Source organism: Dysidea avara, chromosome 3, assembly GCF_963678975.1.
Source record: "Dysidea avara chromosome 3, odDysAvar1.4, whole genome shotgun sequence".
NCBI lineage: Eukaryota > Metazoa > Porifera > Demospongiae > Dictyoceratida > Dysideidae > Dysidea > Dysidea avara.
Genome location: NC_089274.1, coordinates 32,240,590 through 32,259,810, shown reverse-complemented (window position 1 = coordinate 32,259,810; position 19,221 = coordinate 32,240,590). Strand labels below are relative to the sequence as shown.

The following is a 19,221-nucleotide window of genomic DNA, read 5'->3' as shown; positions in this document are numbered from 1 at the left end:
TTCAAACAAAAACTAGCAATTATTTAATTTGTACTTGTATCGGTATGTTGTGACCTGTGCACTAGACTCTAGTATAGAGGTCTGCACAGTATTACCAATAATAATAATAAACCTATTTAAAATAAAGCATTTCTTAAAATAAAAGAATATTGATGGCATGACATCTTGCATGACTATATATAAGTGATGAAACTGACATCTTTATTTATGATAAAAACAATCATGAATTCATCACACTGTTGGCAGATTCAGTCTTGAATTGTGTTAAGTCCTGCTGATCTGGTAGGATCTGATGGAATTCTACATAGTCAAAATTAATAAAGGTCAATCGCCTGGGTTGGAAGCTTTACGAAAAACATGATAACACCTAGCTACATACAGTATAAGTGGTGGTACTATTTACAGTATGTATAATCAAGAAAAGTATACGTAAACAAGAAATTGGATCCTCAAAAGAAGAGTGTTACTGTACATAGTATATCAAAATGCAAATACAGTGAGGAGCCATGCATGGCATGTTGCACAACTGATGACACTTATGAAGTTTATTTTTCAAGTTATTAGCTTTGCACAAGCAGTATATGTATAATTCAGTTAGAACCTACTAGCTACCATGCACGTTGTAATTGCTCTCCTCGCTTATTTACCTAATTGTGTTGTAAATTGTCATGCAGTTATCCACATTTATAATTGAGTATGAGACCATCTGCATGTTTCTGATAGCTATAAAGTAGCATACATGCACAGTACCATTCATCTTAAGTTCTGCAGACAAAGTGAAATCATGTGCATAAGATTTAGGTACATCAGTGTAGGACAATAGTGGGAAATGCATGGGCATGGCAAGGATAAAATGCATGTGTGTGCTGATGAATAAATCTACATAGTTACCTGTACAAGGCATGTAAGATTTCGTGCATGTTTTAATACTACTGTATGAATGTTTTTTTTTCTTGTGTTGTTTTAAGGCCCGGCAAAAAGAACTACGCACGTACTGTTTGTTTAGTGCATACTCAGTAGAGCCATATGGTAGAGTCAAGGTGTCCATCTCCTGGGAGTGTCGGTGTCCGGGCATGATTGTTGTCCTCTAGCATGCTCTGAAATGGACAACCTCCTCCCTTTTGTTACTTATCACTTGTTAGGTTGTAGGTAAGGTAAGCGCGCCTAACTCCGGACAGTTTTGCTTACGGTGCTCTATCTTCGCCATGCAATCGAATTAGTTAATCCTTAAAATATGGTGATAAAGCCTATCCTATGGTGCATCAGTCCTGCAATTTTCATCAAAATATCTCCATCCGTAGAGGAGCTACGCTCCAAAATTCAACTAGGTGTAAATTTCGCGAATGCTCCTAACTCCGGACACTTTTTATCACGCCTGATACAGCACTTCCGAGGTTGATTTCGAATTTTAAACACCGCCATATTAAACTTGCATCTATTACCCACCTCATACTCGATTTTGAGTGTCATAGTATTTTTTTGTTTCGGAGTTATGGGTATTTCAAGTCTAGGTGTATTTATGCAGCTTCAACAAGACTGGCTCTTACAAAATCGTCCATAGCAAGTGTTTGGCTGATTGTTTGCAAACGAAACTTGGTACAGTGGTAAGTCATAGTTGTCCCTCTGCACTGTATTAAAATCAGCCAGATAGCTCTTTGAGTTTGAGAATAAGCAGCGATTATCGAAGAATTTTTGATAATTTTGCCACACATGGCAATAAATAATCACCTTGTTTAGAAAAACTAGCAGGACTTTTAAGCTGATTTTAGGATCACAGCATCATTGTATATGAAGCATTAATCACCTAAAATTTCAAGTAAATGCTGTAGATAGTTTTGGAGATATGACGCAAAACATTGGAAGTGTCCAGAGTTAGGAACTGTCCGGAATTAGGCGCACTTACCTTAGGCTTAGTGTATACAGAGTAATTGCAGGTATGGTTGTAGTGCAGTCAGTAGTAATGAATCTCTGGCTGGTGCGTGGAATAGCTACCGCTTTAAATCACCAGATGTCAGCCATAATTCTTTCCTGGCTTTATTTATTTATTTTATTTTATTATTTGCTTTACAGCATACATATAACAAGATACGTACAGTATAAACATTAGTAGTCCTTAAAATCTAGTGTTTGCTGAAGGTCCACTGGCATCCAGTGCCAATTAATGGCCAGGAGTAAGTAGTTATTAAGATTAGTTATAGTTACCTATATTATATAAAAACTCATTTAAAGCAATGGTTACAGGTGATCAAAGTTGGGAGGTTTGGGGAACTTATTACAATTACAACAGGGACAAACAAAAGAAAACGTGCATGCTGTATAGATGCTAATTTTCATAGGTCCTCATAGTTAGCCAGTGTCCTGGTAAGACTCTTATCCGGTGACAATATTATAGCTAATGCCATATCTGTTAATTCTTGATCTAAATTTTCCAGTTTATACATCAAATCATAAATATTATCTATGTGTCAGTACAATACTGAAAGTGCGTGTACACATATTTGACCGAATTGGTGAAAAGGGTCTTCCACACACATCCAATTTACCAACTTTGAAGACTCCTAACTTCACATTGGAAAAGCTATTGACAGTCAGTAGTTAGCACCAACATAGCTTGGTTGATGAAGCAATTTTCAGGGTAATATTTCTCTTGAGTACTGAGTTACAGTCTTTTGAGTTCACAAAAATTAGCCATATGTGGAAGACCCCTTTTCGCAAATTTGGCCACATATAATGTATAACATACTGTAGAATTATTTTACAACAGATTCAAAATAGTTTGTCATTTCAGAATAAATCATTACACTTGGCTTTTCTTGTTGAATTGGATGTTTCACTGTTGAGGTCTTGAAGATTCCATGTTGTCTTCTTGACAGTAGCTAGATACTCATAATTGGTCTGTATCTGTGGTTTCTGAGTCATCATTTCTATAGTATGGCAGCTATGGCCTGTGCTGAATTTTAAAAGTTTTTAGAGTAGGCGTCTAATTTGTTTTAGATAATTACTAGTGTAGACGTAGCCAGAAAATTTTAGAAGGCAATGTTAACCTGACGCTACAGAGCTGACTGCTCTATTAGAATATCGATCATTTGCAGTAAAACTCTCTTCATTCAACTACGCCATAAGTGTTTTGCACTTTATGAAAATCTCATGAAATATTTATTAAAATAAATTCATTTACTTTTCATCATGTTATAGTTCAAAACATCGGACATGAAAAGGTGTACTCAAAAATCATTACATTTTCAGTATATCAATTTCATGTGACATGATGTGAAAATATTACTAGTGATTGTGTAGTTATAATTCATTGCATTTTCATTACTTTATCATTCAACAGTATAGTTCGTGAAAATGCAATGATAATGATATTTCACAATTTTATGAGATTTCAGTACAAATTCATTACTTTTTAATTACTATCACCGTCCCAAAATCCATATGTGTAAAGGTTGTGAAATAGGAATTCACAACATTTTAATGTGTTTGAAGACAATTTCATTTCTTTTAATAATACATTTTTAAGCAGTTTAGAACCCAGTAGTATAAGCGCCTTAAATAATTTTGTGGCGTCTATTATGCTGCTTAAAGAAAGTGTTGATGTGGAACATTAACACCTCGATATGGTTTCATTGGTTGAAGAAGAAGAAGACAAGCGGCCTGATTGAAGGGTGGATAATGCTCGAATGATTTTAAGGTATTGGGCTCAGCAAGGTGGTGACGATGACTTTCCCTTTTCCCTGTAATTTTCTTTCCTTGTTGTTCCCCTTTCCCAGTAGTTGTATTTTATTCATTGTGATTATATAGTTTGTTTTGTAGATTCTAATTGTAGCATTTGCTGTCATGTGTATTTTAAAAAAAAAGCCTGATTGAAGATAAAAGGAAAAACAAGGCACACCTTGTCGGAACCCCAAAAGGCACATCTCACCGGTGAGTTTGTTGTTGTGGCGTAAAATGGTGACCGCGCGCTGCTTTGTTTGGGCTCTAGGCTTGCGACTGCGGATGCGACTGTGGTCAGTGAGTGAGTGATCATGATTGAGACGAAATTTTGAGTTTTGACGATTTAAAAAAAATTATATCTGGCCACCAGTGAGTGTTCTCTTGTTTTTAATGCTACATTTGATGTTACGTGGACTAATATTATTCCGTAAAGGTGATTTTAGTCGCGTAAAAAGTTTTTAAAGGCAGTATTTTTGGCGGCGTGCATTATTTTCGGGGATTCCTACTTAAACAGTACTGTTTGATTACAAACCATCAATTAGGAGTAAATTTAATCAGCAAACTAAAGCTGTCCAATGTATTATTAATCCCTGGAGGGCTGTCATAAAGAGCACTGATTTATCAAAAGAAGTATAAAGTGTTTATTTTTATTTTCATCATTAAGTACGGTAGTACTTAAGTAGGTTTCAGTAAGAAATCATATGGCTTCATGAATTTTTGCACTTTAAAAAATAACATTGCAACAAATTGTACCTGAAAAAACCACCTGGAATGTATTAGTACTGCTGTAATGTGCTGTACCTTGTTTAAATGAAGTGAAAAGTCGAATGATTTGATGTACAATGCATTTTAAAATTTTTGAAATTCACTTGTATTTCATCTGCCTGCTGTAAGACACAGTAGTGCTGGTGTACAGCTCCAGAAATTTCAGACAGCAAAGATAATGATGGTGGATATTGTTTTGATTACGTTTTGCCCTCTGCACCATGCTGTTCATCATTCAAGCCTTTCTTGTTCTAATATTCTTCATGAAGGATAAATGATAGTTGCGTCGCTTGATAGTTGTGGCAAGCGTCACTGCCTGAACACGTGATTTTACCAAATTACTCTATAAGACCAGGTTAGTAGTCAAGGAGTCGTCTCTAGCATATATTAACGCTGTATAGTCATTTATAGTCTTACCAGTTTAGTTATTTACGAGGTAATCATGCATGGTTTTCAAGGGTGGATACAGTCTTCTAAAAGGGGTTCCACTCTTAATGATAAACTCTCCAGCAATGTTTTACTGTTAGACCTTACCATTTAGGCCTTTAGAAATGCAGTTAAAGCCTTTACAGTTGCTGTGATAGCTTTAAAGACAATTATTCTAGAGGCGCTTATCGAGTACGAAAATGAGTGATATTTGTACTATGCAGGAGTGTAATATAGCTAGCTAGCTGGGAAAATACGTACGTACATACATACATACATACATACATACATACATACATACATACATACATACATACGTACATGCATGCATACATCCATCCATACATACGTACATACATACATATACCACTTTAGCGTGGGCGTTCAAAGGTGCCGCTCGGTGTTTAAATCGCATATTTGCCCGGGCAATATCATGGGAAAGCAGTTTGCCAATGACTTTGATACCCAGCCAGTTCAAAGAATCGATGCGCTTTGACTCGCTATATTGAGCGACATAGAGCTTTGTATTGTGGGACTCGGTTTTGTAGAGGTTGCTAAGCTTAGTACATAGGCTAAGATAGAGTAGTTGGTTGTTACTAAAGGATAATGAAGGCACAAAATAACTGTTTGGGCGATTGTGGATGCTTATTTCTACCCACCGCGTATCAGCCTTTGAACAGACCATGGAACAGCAAAGCTACTACTGCTACGTTGAAATAGGTTAGTAACTTACAGTTCTAAGTACTTAACTTAATATAATAACTTACTTACTGTCCCAATAGCGAAGTTAGTTGACTTAACTTAGTACAAAAATGATAACAATATAAACTCCATCCCACAATCACAAGTTTCTAACATTGCGTGTTGAAAACTAACAGAGCATAGTAACGTATTAATGACATTTTAACGTATGGACAACGTTTTTATGGCTATTAGCCCACGCTATTAAACCACAATCGATCTTCAGATGCTACTGTATAAAACAAATGGGATGAGTTCTCATTAGTTCTTTCACCTATTAGGTGAGTGCGTCCCAAGTGATATATATCACTTGTACCATGGCTGCTTGGGATTTTGCTGACATATACACCCGCAGCCCTCGGGCCTGCGGCCCTCGGGTTTTGGGTGTATATATCAGCGAAATCCCTCGCAGCCATGGTATAACTATTACATAATACCCAATTTTGAAATGTTTGCCTGCAAATCTGTATACACTGTGTAGTCAACAAAAGGTAAAATTTAGGGACCATAGCAAATTGTAGTCCATGATATTAAATCACAGTAAAACAATAAGAAGTGTTATATCCCTACTGTGCTCAAGTTCCGTTATCTTGAGCACATTAGGGATATAACACTTCTCATTATTTTACTGTGATTCAATATTATGAACTACTCTAACTTGTTTCAGTACTTTTTATTGATGTGCTATGGTCCCTACTCTAGTTGAAAATTCCAAATTTTTTTGTGTACTTGTTAGTTATAATATGCCAATTATAAGTTTATGGAAATTTTTGATCGCTGTTAATTAAGGTACATAGTTACAAGGTACTTACTGATAAATCATGATCTGCTATGTTTGATCCTCAGGCCACAGCTTGTGAAAATGCTCAACTTGCACTAGCAGCTAATCCGACTTGTGCAAGTGCTCAAGCCAGCTCTGAAGTTGCCTTTGACAGTGGCAGTCCAATAGCAGAAAGTGATGTTATCACAGTGTGTACTCAGACTTGCAGAAATCTTATAAGTGATTCTGTTGTCATGTGTACTAAAAACATTGTAAGTTACAGTACAATATGTATTATGTGTATTGATATATGTGATTTGTGTTCACATGTAATACACAATGGTGCTGCATGTATTTAATAATTAAATTATCTGTATCATAAAATTTAACCGGTTAAAAAAGAATCTGCCAAATATTATGTAAGAATTTGTATAAATGAGATTAAATGATCCCAAAAGGAGAGAACCTACATAATGCATAATGCAAAGTGTTTTCTACTAGCCAAGGAAGAAGCTTCATGTATCACTAAAGTAATTAAGCCACCACAGACCATACCAAAATCTTGAATTTTGTGCATGTTGTTGTAGCCTTGTGCCCTTCTATTATATATTAATGTTGAAGCTCAACCTTACTAGAAATACCTGATATATGATGTGTAATAAAACTTCCCAATTATAGCATTTAAAAAAGATTTTAAAATCAGTTACAACATAGTTAAAGAGCAATATAAAGACTAATTTTACACATATATGCTGCAAATTAAGACGGAGACATAATTTTCAAACATGTCACTACTATATTCATAATGTAAATGTGTGATGGTAATAATATCAAGAGTACATAATATTTATATGAGGGATATAAATATTATGTACTCTTGATAATATGTATGAATGAATGTGTTTGCAATAACAATTTAGAAAGATAATTATTATATATATGCTACATTTTGATGTATAATTTAAGCAATGATGAGGACTATTGGAACAAACAAAAAATTTTCTAATAGGCAGTATTAAAAATAATGGCATATAAATGAAAGTATTTGTACAGATATCACAGCCAAAATTATTATTATTAAAATGATTAATGCATATGGGAAGTCATAAAGTGCTTGATAATAAATGTTTGAAACTAGCATCTGGGTAGACAAGCAAGATATAATCATATCCAAAAGCTGAGGTGTCAATCCAGGTCATTAACTTGAAGTGTTAAGAAGCATGGTGGTCAAGGTATAGCCATAGGTATGTGACATATTATTGCTATTGAGCCGTGCCTGTACTTTTTGCACTGAAATATTGGCTCCAATAGTTTTAATTTTAAAAGCAGTTTATTTTACCACATTTTGAAAGATTTTCTGATGGCATCTGTAAGTTTGAAATACATTCATGTTATTTAAGCAAAAAAAACAAATATTTTAATGTACTTGTATGGTTTCTTGACCAGTTCAAATTTTCAAACATACTCAAAGGCAATGATTTTGACGTGGCACCGTGTCTCAAATGATTTAATATATCTTACTCAACTTTCACAAAAAATTTGGTGCTTTTATTACAAAGTGAACGATTTAATAAAAATTTGTTGCTTAGACACTCTACTAAATGGCCACTTCCCTATTTCAGTAATTGATATTTGGCGTACACATATAGGCAAAAACAAAAGCCTGTCACAATTCATTCCATTCTAATGCAGCATGAGTGGGTCACCAGTCATAATAATGTTACAAAGAGTACAAAGAAAAAATTAGAGATCATAGAAATGAAAAGCAGTGAAACAAGGGAGGTCAGAAGATATACTAGTGGACATTTAATCCCTAATTCAGTCATGAGTATAGGGATTAAATGTCCACTAGTATATCTTCAGTTGTAGGCAACCTCCCTTGTCTCACTACTTTTATTTCTATGATAATTTAAAATTTTATAGCAATTATATATGCCTATTAAGTTTTTGTTGTGCAGATTAGTCTAAGTGGTGATTTCCAAGTATGACTGAAATATCGATTGTGATAAACATACAGTAATGAATCAGTCACTGATTATTTTTACATTTGCAGAATCATGTCATGGACATAAAATAATATTAATATAGATGGAAATATCCTCTACAGAGGATTTAATGTTGCATGTACAGTGACTATCTTGATTCTCAGTCTTTAATGGAATATTTGAAGATAACAAGGGGGAAGGGGCACAAGTCTCCTGTCCCCACCTCTTTATCTACCTGAAAATGTGACATTGTAGTTGATTTTCTGAAATTCCAATCACAAATTATAGTAAAGTACATGTTGTACATATTGTAAAATGAACTGTAGTATATTCATTCATACATTTACGAAAATGTAGATTGCAATATAGATTGTAAACACAACAGTTTAAAATTTGTAATGCATGGAAAGTAGCAATGATCTGAGTGAAGTGTAAGAGATAAGAGATAGTGAGAGCATGATGCAGTCATTCATAGTTCCTTTAATGGGTTTCTACACACATAGTATATCAGTGGAAATTTCATTGATTCTTCTTGAAAATCTCAATTTCCTCTTGTACGCTTTAGACTATATAAATGTGAAATGTATTATTATGTGTCATATACATATGTGACTAATCTACATACATAAAAATGTGTTTTATTGCAACAGGCTGCACAGAGGGGTTTTATGGCTACTTTTGATGTGGCTTGCAGTAGAAATGGTAATGCAAGTTGCATAAATGTCAACGTTGATGTTCCAACTGTTGCAGCAGCTTTGATGGTAAGCAATGCAGTAAACATGTGTGTCCACACTTACATATATGTTTTACCTAAATGTACAACCACAATGTAATGGTCACTCTCTAGATCATCACCTGTAGAGGAAGGCAAAGCTTAAAAGCAAGTGCTGAAGCCAGCTCACAGTCAATTTTGGGGCTTCTATGATTGTACAAGAAGAAATTTAAAATCAAAACTGCCAAACTACAAAAAGTATTTAAACAAAGTAGAATTAAAAAGCTATGAAATCAAAGTGCAAAAACCATGACATGAATACTACTAATGTTGATATCAGCCAATTTATTTAAAGACCTCATCCTCTTATTTATATATGAATGAAAAAAGACATAAATGCATACACACATGTACACATGCATGCACACACAAGTACACATGCATGCACACACACACAATACACCCAACAAACTGTACTAATATTTTGCAAAAAAAAACCTACAAATTTATGTTTATCTTTCTGTCTTTATAGTTTTTACCGCAAAAATATCCTCTGTGTTTGTATTGCATTTTTATAGCCTACAGGAGGACAGTGCTCAGACTTTATCAGTAGTGGAACATGCACTGAACTCTGTAGAGCAGTAAGTGTAATGTGTTTGGAGTCATGGAACATCTTTATGTGTATCAATTTGTATGACATATACCTGTTTGTAAAGTAAACAATTACACTATCACATACAGTATTGTGTCTGGTTTGTGAGTACATACTGACATAGCTACACGTGTACTTGGATGGTATCCTGATACTGTTCTTTTGTTCATTCAACTATATACTATTGCATTGGCCTAGTTCAAAGTAACACTTACAAAACACATGTGTATGTACCAACTTCTATTCTGGTGACAGCAATCAGACCTAAGCAGTTTACAAACAAAGCTGGTAGAACATATTCTAGGCATAATCGGTTAAGTAGGGATCCCCCAAAAGTGATGCACACCACCTAAAATGCCACTTTTAAAATCATCCTAGAGGCATTATACATGATGAGAATCACCTTTACAGAATAATATTAGTCAATCTAACATCAAATACAGCATAAAAACAAGAAAACATGGGTATATAGAATTTTTTAGAAAAATCACTGAAACTCAAATTTCTTCCTGCCTGCCTGCCTGCTTGCCTGCCTGGCTGCCTGCCTGCCTCCCTCCCTCCCTGACCACAGCCACAAGGTTGGAGCTAGGCCAAACAAAACAGCACATGGCCACCATTTTATGCCACAATAACAAACTTACTAGTGGGATGTGCCTTTTGGGGTTCCGATGAGTGTGTGCTCTCTATGCCTTTCTTTCCTTTTATCTTTAATCAAACTAGTCTTCTTCCTTCTCCTACAATGAAACCATACCAAGGCATTAATTTTCCTTTCCTTGAGGAGTATATGTAGATGCCACAAACTTATTGAAGCATTTATGCTTGTTAGATGCCTGTAACTTCATGATAGGTTCAGTGCCACGCCTATTAGCACAATCTTGGTTGATTAATAACATTTGAGCACCAAGCCCACACCTCTTAACAATCTATCAAGATGACACACCCACTATTATTGCCCTAGCTGTATTTATAATGCTAACACAATGAAACAGTGACACATTCTCTGGTAGTGAAAGGTACTCTAATACAGCATTCACCCTAATAGAACAGTCACATGTGTATAGCTGTATGCTATAACAAAAAACCAAACAAACTAGTATATAAAAATTTCTTAAAATAAAGTACAGATCCAAGCAATAAAAAGTAGTGAAACAAAAGAGATAAATGATGGTATTACAGCATACGTAGCTCAGTGGGAAATTCCTACTTTGGCATTGGACAAAATGATTGTCATAGCATGCCAATGTAGGGATTTTCCCACTATGCTGTAATACCATCATTCATCTCTTTTTTTCACTACTTTTTATTGCTTGAATCCCTACTTTAGTTTTTTTTATATACTAGCAATAGATAGAAGGCTTGTGAATAAATAGGAAGGAAATTGATATAATATTTGAAGCAGTTCTTTGTCCAGAATTAAACAATAAAGCTAATTACCTATGTAATAATAACTGTAGCACAATATTTATTCTGTTTACCTACTGTACTATTGTACGTATGTATTTATTTTATAGTATCTTCTTTTTCACAGCAAATTACTCCTTTTGTAAATGATGCTGGCTGCTGCTACCATTCATATTATTCTTTAGCTATGTAAGTTGGCACAAGGTTACATAAGAAACTGTGTAACAAGTATAAGAGATCATAGAAATATAAAGTAGTGAAACAAAAGTGGTTGACTACACCTGAAGATATACTAGTGGACATTTAATCTGTAGTTCAGTCTATACCCATTACTGTAGGTATTAAAAGTCCACTATTAGTGTTGGGCAGTCACTTAATATATTACTTATTACTCATTACTTCCATGCTATGTAACACATTACATTACTTTGTTCTAGTAATATAGTAAGTTACGTATTACTTTTCAGTAACAGGTGTTAGCTAAATTGTCTTGCCATGTCTAGAGCAACACCTGCTATTACAAAGCATAACTAGGTGATACGCATGTACTTAGTATGCCTCGCATGTATTACAAATATGCGTAAACGTTTTTGAAAATAATTTAGATTGGATGTACTTATCTCTACAGTTGAATTGACAGTGCAAGCCTGTAGGCAGGGGAGCCCCCTCTTGAAAAGGTCTGCAGCTTCAGGTAAATGCCCACAATTTAAATCTCAAAATTTTAATAGCAATAGTCAAACCTAAAGTTTTGTGTTACTTACTTATAATGACCAAAATGTAACCAAATTCAGCCTTTTAAAATTATATATATATATATTTTCAAAATTGTCCTGGGGGAGGCAATGCCCCAGACCCACTAGTTTTAGCATACAAACAATCACACTACATAAAGATTCACTTTTTTCATCTAAAGTACCTACCCAGATCAAAGTCCCCTGCAGTGGTGGTATGGAATGCATTTAAGTAATCATGATGTGTGCATGGAGAATTGGAAAAAAAATTGTTGAAACTGGCTTGTTGTGTCAGTGAATGCTTTAATTTTAATTATAATTGAGTTAACTGGCCCATTCCACTATCTAGTGCCTTGTATAGAATGGACTCAATAACTTCATTTACCAGATTACCACAAGACTTGTTGATATAACTCATAACCAACTCATCGCAGTTGGCACAGAACCAGTGAACACTTAATTATGACCCTACATGTCACTTATTTCTCCTCAGATAACTTACGTAACTATTACATACAATGTTCACACTGCACTGTGTACTCAGATGTTTCACTACAGTTATCACTCCAGATTGAACTCTTTTCTAGCTTGCATCATGCAAGTGTCAAAAGTAAACAATATCATAACATAATATACACACTAATTCTAGTCAAATACAGCAGTGCTTTAAGCCATTAAAATGAAGTTTCATATATCCCACAAGCCAAAGGTAGCCTGGAAAACATGTCACTTGCATAGCTCCCAAGAACCTCAAAAATTTGTTAGAGGTTTAGTCTTGTGGTACCACAAATCATCAACAAATACCACTGCTTTGAGGGCTGCACTTGTGCATGGTGATCAGACACAGTATTCATGGCTCCAAGGACTGTCACACATTGGATTAAATGTTTACATTGCCATTATTAACTCCACTTCTGTTACAGATAAATGCACAGAAAGTTCAAACTGCAAAATTACTTGCCTTGCGCTAAGGTGCTCAGCAGCTAGTACACTTGTTTACCTACAAACATTTGAACTATTGAATAAAGCTGCATCGCTGAATAAGATCACATGATTAAATTAATGATTTTTTTTGTTAGAATAACAAGTACAAAAAAAATTGGAATTTTCAACTAGAGTAGGGACCATAGAAATACTGAAACAAGTTGGAGTAGTACATGATATTAAATCACAGTAAAACAATAAGGAGTGTTATATCCCTACTGTGCTCAAGATACCTTAACGGAAATGCACAGAAGGGATATAACACTTCTTATTGTTTTACTGTGATTTAATATCATGTACTACTCCAACTTATTTCGGTACTTTGTATCAATGTGCTATGGTCCCTACTCTAGTTGAAAATTCCAAATTTTTTCATGTACTTGTTTGCTAACTTTTTGTAAATAATTTTATTATTACTGGTGAACCCACGCATACCGTGAAATGGTGCCGCACACCCCAGCTATATTAATTATCGTCTGAAAAGTGAAGTATCCATTCTGCTTCATCGTCGGCTGTGTTCAACCCGTTACATAGCAGTATGAATCAAGAACTGATCGAAAAGCACCTCTGCAATCAAAATAGCCACTATAAAAAATACTGACGATTTCCATTTCGAAGCGAAGCCATCACATGCTATCACCAAATCGACACTTTTCGCTGTCAGCAAAGATGAAAGGGACACAAAGGAGGACACTGGTAAGTCCATGAAGAATGCATTGTACATACTGCGGTATGCCAAAAGGTACCTCTCGAGCCAAAGCAATGTTGAACAGTGAAAAAAAATCAAGCTTGTAGCCTTAGCCGTTACCGAGTTACGTTTGTCTGAAAGCATCAGTCAGTTACTCAGTCAGTTAGTTACTTAGTAGTTACTTAGTAGAAAATTCCATTGAATAAAATTTTTTTTAAATTCCATAGCAACTTGTTGAAAGAGTTTTGGGTCAATCTGAAAGCTTGTTTGGGCTTACCAATATGAAAATTGAGGCTAGTTTTTGGGTAATGTTATTTTGTGGGCCACGCCTACTCCTTTGTGGTCCCTAAGTACAATAGTACTGTATGATATAGTGTTCAGAAGACCGGCTATAATGGTAATATTGCAGCAATGTATGACACATTACTACCTCGTTACATAACAATATTACAGTAATGTGTTCATTACGTAATGCATTAGTACTTCATTAGGGTATAATATTGCTGTACTGAATGCATGTAATGCGTTACTTACATTATTTCAGTAAAGTAACAATCCATTGCATATTAGAAATTTAGAACTTTTCACTGCATAAAATGGTAAAACCTTACTTTTACATAAGCAATGCGTTATGCCCAACACTGCCCACAGTAGTATATTAGGCAGTCACCTGTGTTTCTCTACTATGATCCTAAGTTGAATTTAAAATTCCTAATATTGTTTGTTTACTGTTTTGTAACATTATTATGACTTGTGAACCAGCGCATACTGCATCTAAAGTGGTGCCAGACTTATTGTTTCATCTGAACATGCACCCCAACTACAGTATCAATTACTGGAAAAGTGAAGCGGCTATTATGCTTTGTTTTAAGTTATGTGTTCAGCCTGTTACACAGCATTACAAATGAAGAACATTATGAGAAGCACTATAATAATGAGGTCCCTCAATTGAACACTACATTTGGCCTCAACATTACAGTATTGAATGAGACTTTATTGCTACCATTTCAAACGCCTCTGCAATCTTTTACTACAAGACGATTCCAATTACAAATGTAGGGAAGCTATCATGTGCTACCTAGCATAAATTGATACCTTGAACTCTCACTGAAGAGAAATTGAACACAAAGAAGGACAAGGGGAAGTCCATGATGCATGCATTGTACATACTACGGTATGCCTAAAGGCACATGGTGGCTAAAGCAATATTGAACAGCAAGCCTGTAGCAGCCATTGTTGAGTTATGCTTGTCTGAAGGCATCAGTCAGTCAGTTAGTCAGTCAGTCAGTCAGTCAGTCAGTAAAAAATTCCACTGAATAAAAAACTTAAAATAATATTTTGTACCAACTTATTGGAAGCATTTTGGGTAGCAGGACTTTTGGCTTAGTTAACCCTAACTGATATTACCAAGGTTCCATGAATATAATTATTGGCTGGTTTCTGGCCAATTGATCAATTGTTTTTTGTAAGAAGGTGAAAACCTCTGTGATCATCAATATATAATATACAGTACTACCATACTGTATAATGACAACAGTACCACCGGTTTCTTTTTATAAAAATTCAGGCTGAAATCAATTGTTATGTGTCTCACGTGGTGAAAACTATGCATCCAATTTTTCAAAAAGACAGAGGCTATTTGTTACCCTTGCCACACTATGAGTTGAGAAATGTCAGTTTAAGTTTAGTGCTATAGCCTATTCACAAAACTTTTAGCATCTTTTCTTAATAATTTGTGGACATCTACTTTTCAAATATTGTAACCACTCTACTGCAAAGCTTACCCTTCTAGATGTTTAGGTCACTTCAACTTGAGTAGTTGTTTCACAGGCAAACATCTCAAGAGTATAGGGTCAGTAGATTAGCATATAAATGTAGTTGTTTCACAGGCAAAAATCTCATGAGTATAGGGTCAGTAGATCAGCATATTAAAATATTAACAGAAATCAGGAACAGGACAAAATGAGTACAAAACTGACAAAATACAAGTATGCTTCATTTTCCAGTTATTTTAATTTTTTAATCTATGAAAATGGTGGGTTGGTTGGGCTCCTGTGAAGCAACAAATCAAGTTGACAAGGCCTTAGTATTCCATGTAAACACTCTTTAAATGATGCAGTAGTTTTCTGAAATTTGCTTATTTAACTTTCCCATTATGTCCATAGGATTTCCTGTTCATGGCAACAAATGTAGTTATACTTGCTGCTTATCTATAATCACATTTTATATACATGTAATAGTTGTATCATGGGCCTGAGTGATATGCCTGATGTACACTCAAGCTCAAGGACTGCAGGCTTGATGACATGGGTGTACATATCAAGCATATCATGGAAGCACATAATGCAAACATGTACCATGCTGATTGCAGGCTAATAGCCACTGTAGGCGAGCAATCACATAAGTCAATATGAGCACAACCATTTACATGCATGCATGCATACATACATACATATATATATGTACCTACATACATACATACATACAGTACATACATACACACACACACACACATACATACTTACACACATACAAACATATACACACATACATACATACACACACATACAAAAAGGTAATTACCGCATTCTGAAGAACAGTCCAATGACATTGTAAATGGTGAATCTCCTACAGTGACAGTTGACGTGACACCTCATAGCACAGAGCCATTGCCAGTTAATACATCCTCTGGCAGAGTTGTCAAGCCTCTTCAAAAGTTTCAAGACTAACTCTTAACACTGAACAGTAACCCACAATAGTAATAGTGTATGTAATATTAGAGTGCACGTGTGTAGTTGTATTGTGTTGCAAATGGTCACTTCATTTAGTCCTTAAAATAATAACAATTCTCTTCCTGCATCATTCACTCTAACCATAACCATGTAGTCATCTCACACTACTCCACTGACCATCATTCTGTTCTTTATACCAAACATGTGCATTAAAGTCCCCCAGTAAAATGTAAGTATCATTAGTTGGAAACCCATTCAGGATGGAACTGATTTTGTCATGAAACTTTGTCTTCTCTCTGTTTACAGCTCTTGTAGGAGCATAACAAGAAACAGCATGTAGTCTTGCATCACCAAAGTTCAATGTAACAGATATAGATCTAGTGCTCCAATCCTTCCACTCACTACTTGCTGCTTTCTATGCATCCACAGCCCAATCAAGAAGTACAATAGCTACTCCTGTATAAAGATATCTTTATTGGAAGGTCTCACTCTTCCAGATGTTTACACTACAGAATTTCCAACATTGTAAACTTCATTTCCAAACTATTTAGTCACTTGTAAACCTGCCACTTTTGTCCTATCTGCTCAACCATCAAATCAGCTTTCCTTTGCTCTGCCCTCCTTCTATCTTGTTTACAGCTAGCAATGTCAACTAAACCTTCAGTTACTACCATGGAACAAATGTTCAAGTCCCTAATTTCCAGGATTCTAACCATTTCCTACTTGCTCTGTGTGCACTATGATGTCCCTGAGAAGTGTGCAAATCCTCTGTAGGGGTGCAAGTTTGGTATGCATTGAGAGATGCCATCTATCGACATCCTGTGCTAGGGTCCGCAACGCGAAAAATCGATATCCTCCAATCAACTACCTAACTATTGTCATGTGTTAGGCTAAGTGTAACTTGAATAACACCAGCGTGGCAGCCAAGTTTGTCACTTTCTTCTGGTAGAAAATGATACAAATGTCTTAAAATCACGTGATTTTTAGCTGCAGCGGTTCGTAGGGTTCTTCGTATGCCACGATATTCACTCTCAACATTGTTCAAGTAGTCTATCATCAACTCAAAGTATTGATGGTTTGATTTTATAGGTCAGTTTCTGGTGGCAGCACGATCTGTGCAGCTTTTTGACGACAGACAAAATGTTTCTTCCTCTGGAGCACAGGACAAGCAGAGCAGCAACTGCGCCGTGGGTCAGCAATGACCAGTACTAGGTAAAGTACCTGCATGCGGAGTATGGTTATAATTGAAGCTTGTTAGCCATCTGGCTGAGCCATCTATATGCTGAAATTCGGCCAAAATGATGCGATTTTTGCAAACAAATACCAGAATGGTTGATACATCAGTGAGACAGTCTCCAACAGCAAGGATACGAAGCTTATAAACACCTAACAATATGGCTATCTCGCCCAGTAAACGCATAGAGCAATCCAGTGCATGAAATAGGCACTCACGTGATTGAAATTCAAATTACGGAAATACCCATGAAATCGCTTTCATTTCTGAATAGGAACCATGCAATGTGCTCCTTTTGTAAATATTTGTGTTAATTGTTCACTCAGACGTGGTCTGGGCCAGTGCAGGTGTGTTTTGTACTATGATGGTATCGTAGGAAAAGTCTTAGACTGCTGGGCTAGTCGAGATGCTGAACCTAACGCACACAAACTGATTGTCACTTGATTCCAAGTGATTTTAAGGTCATTGGAATAGATTATAGTTGTATTTTCGGAGATTTGAATATCAATCACGTGAGTGCCTATTTCATGCATTGGACTGCTCTATGCGATTACTGGGCGAGATAGCCGTATTGTTAGGTGTTTATAAGTTTCGTATCCTTGCTGTTGGAGACTGTCTCACTAATGTATCAACCATTCTGGTATTTGTTCGCAAAAACCGCGTCATTTTGGCCGAATTTCAGCATATAGATGGCTCAGCCAGATGGCTAACAAGCTTCAATTATAACCATACTCCGCATGCAGGTACTTTACCTAGTACTGGTCATTGCTGACCCACGGCGCAGTTGCTGCTCTGCTTGTCCTGTGCTCCAGAGGAAGAAACATTTTGTCTGTCGTCAAAAAGCTGCACAGATCGTGCTGCCACCAGAAACTGACCAATAAAATAAAATCACCAATACTTTGAGTTGATGATAGACTACTTGAACAATGTTGAGAGTGAATATCGTGGCATACGAAGAACCCTACGAACCTCTGCAGCTAAAAATCACGTGATTTTAAGACATTTGTATCGTTTTCTACCAGAAGAAAGTAACAAACTTGGCTGCCACGCTGGTGTTATTCAAGTTACACTTAGTCTAACACATGACAATAGTTAGGTAGTTGATTGGAGGATATCGATTTTTCGCATTGCGGACCCTACCTACAGGCACTGACAGTGTTGGGAGTAACGCGCTACTTATGTAACGCGTTACGTAATATTATTACTTTTGTGGTAACAAAGTAATATAACGAAATACGCTATGAAAACAGGTAATATAACGCAAGATACTTTACTTACAAACGTAACGCGTTACCTAAGTAATATAATTACTGTAACGAGTCTAATATGACGTAATATTATTATTAAAAGTAACGAAGTTACTAATCTCGTTAGTAATCCTCTGAGTAACGCCTAACCACAACGAAGTAACGAGGCCTACTGAATGAAGCTTATTCACTAGCTTCTTACTTATAACCAAGGTTTGCACATTGTCCAACAACGCAATCATGTCACGTGATAAGGTGGTAGTTTCACACGTGACAGTTTAAGGCTGTGGACACAAAGTAATATAATATGTAATATTATTACAGTTACTTTATTTTATGGGTAATATGTAACTGTAACTAAATAGTTCTGTTGCAAGTAATATGTAATATGTAACTAGTTACTTTTACAAAGTAACTTGCCCAACACTGCAGGCACATCAGTGCCG

General features: G+C 35.7%; 1 protein-coding gene across 1 annotated transcript in view; it reads left to right on the top strand.

The window, feature by feature from the left end:
• The first annotated feature begins 5,429 nt into the window (after positions 1-5,429).
• LOC136250723 (uncharacterized) overlaps positions 5,430-19,221 on the top strand; it is a 76,132-nt gene continuing 62,340 nt past the window's right edge. Inside the window, exons 1-5 of the mRNA XM_066042953.1 lie at positions 5,430-5,628; positions 6,496-6,681; positions 9,045-9,155; positions 9,685-9,747; positions 11,287-11,348. Coding sequence (XP_065899025.1) covers positions 6,664-6,681; positions 9,045-9,155; positions 9,685-9,747; positions 11,287-11,348 — 254 coding nt within the window. The 5' untranslated portion in view covers positions 5,430-5,628; positions 6,496-6,663. The remainder of the gene's footprint in view (positions 5,629-6,495; positions 6,682-9,044; positions 9,156-9,684; positions 9,748-11,286; positions 11,349-19,221) is intronic.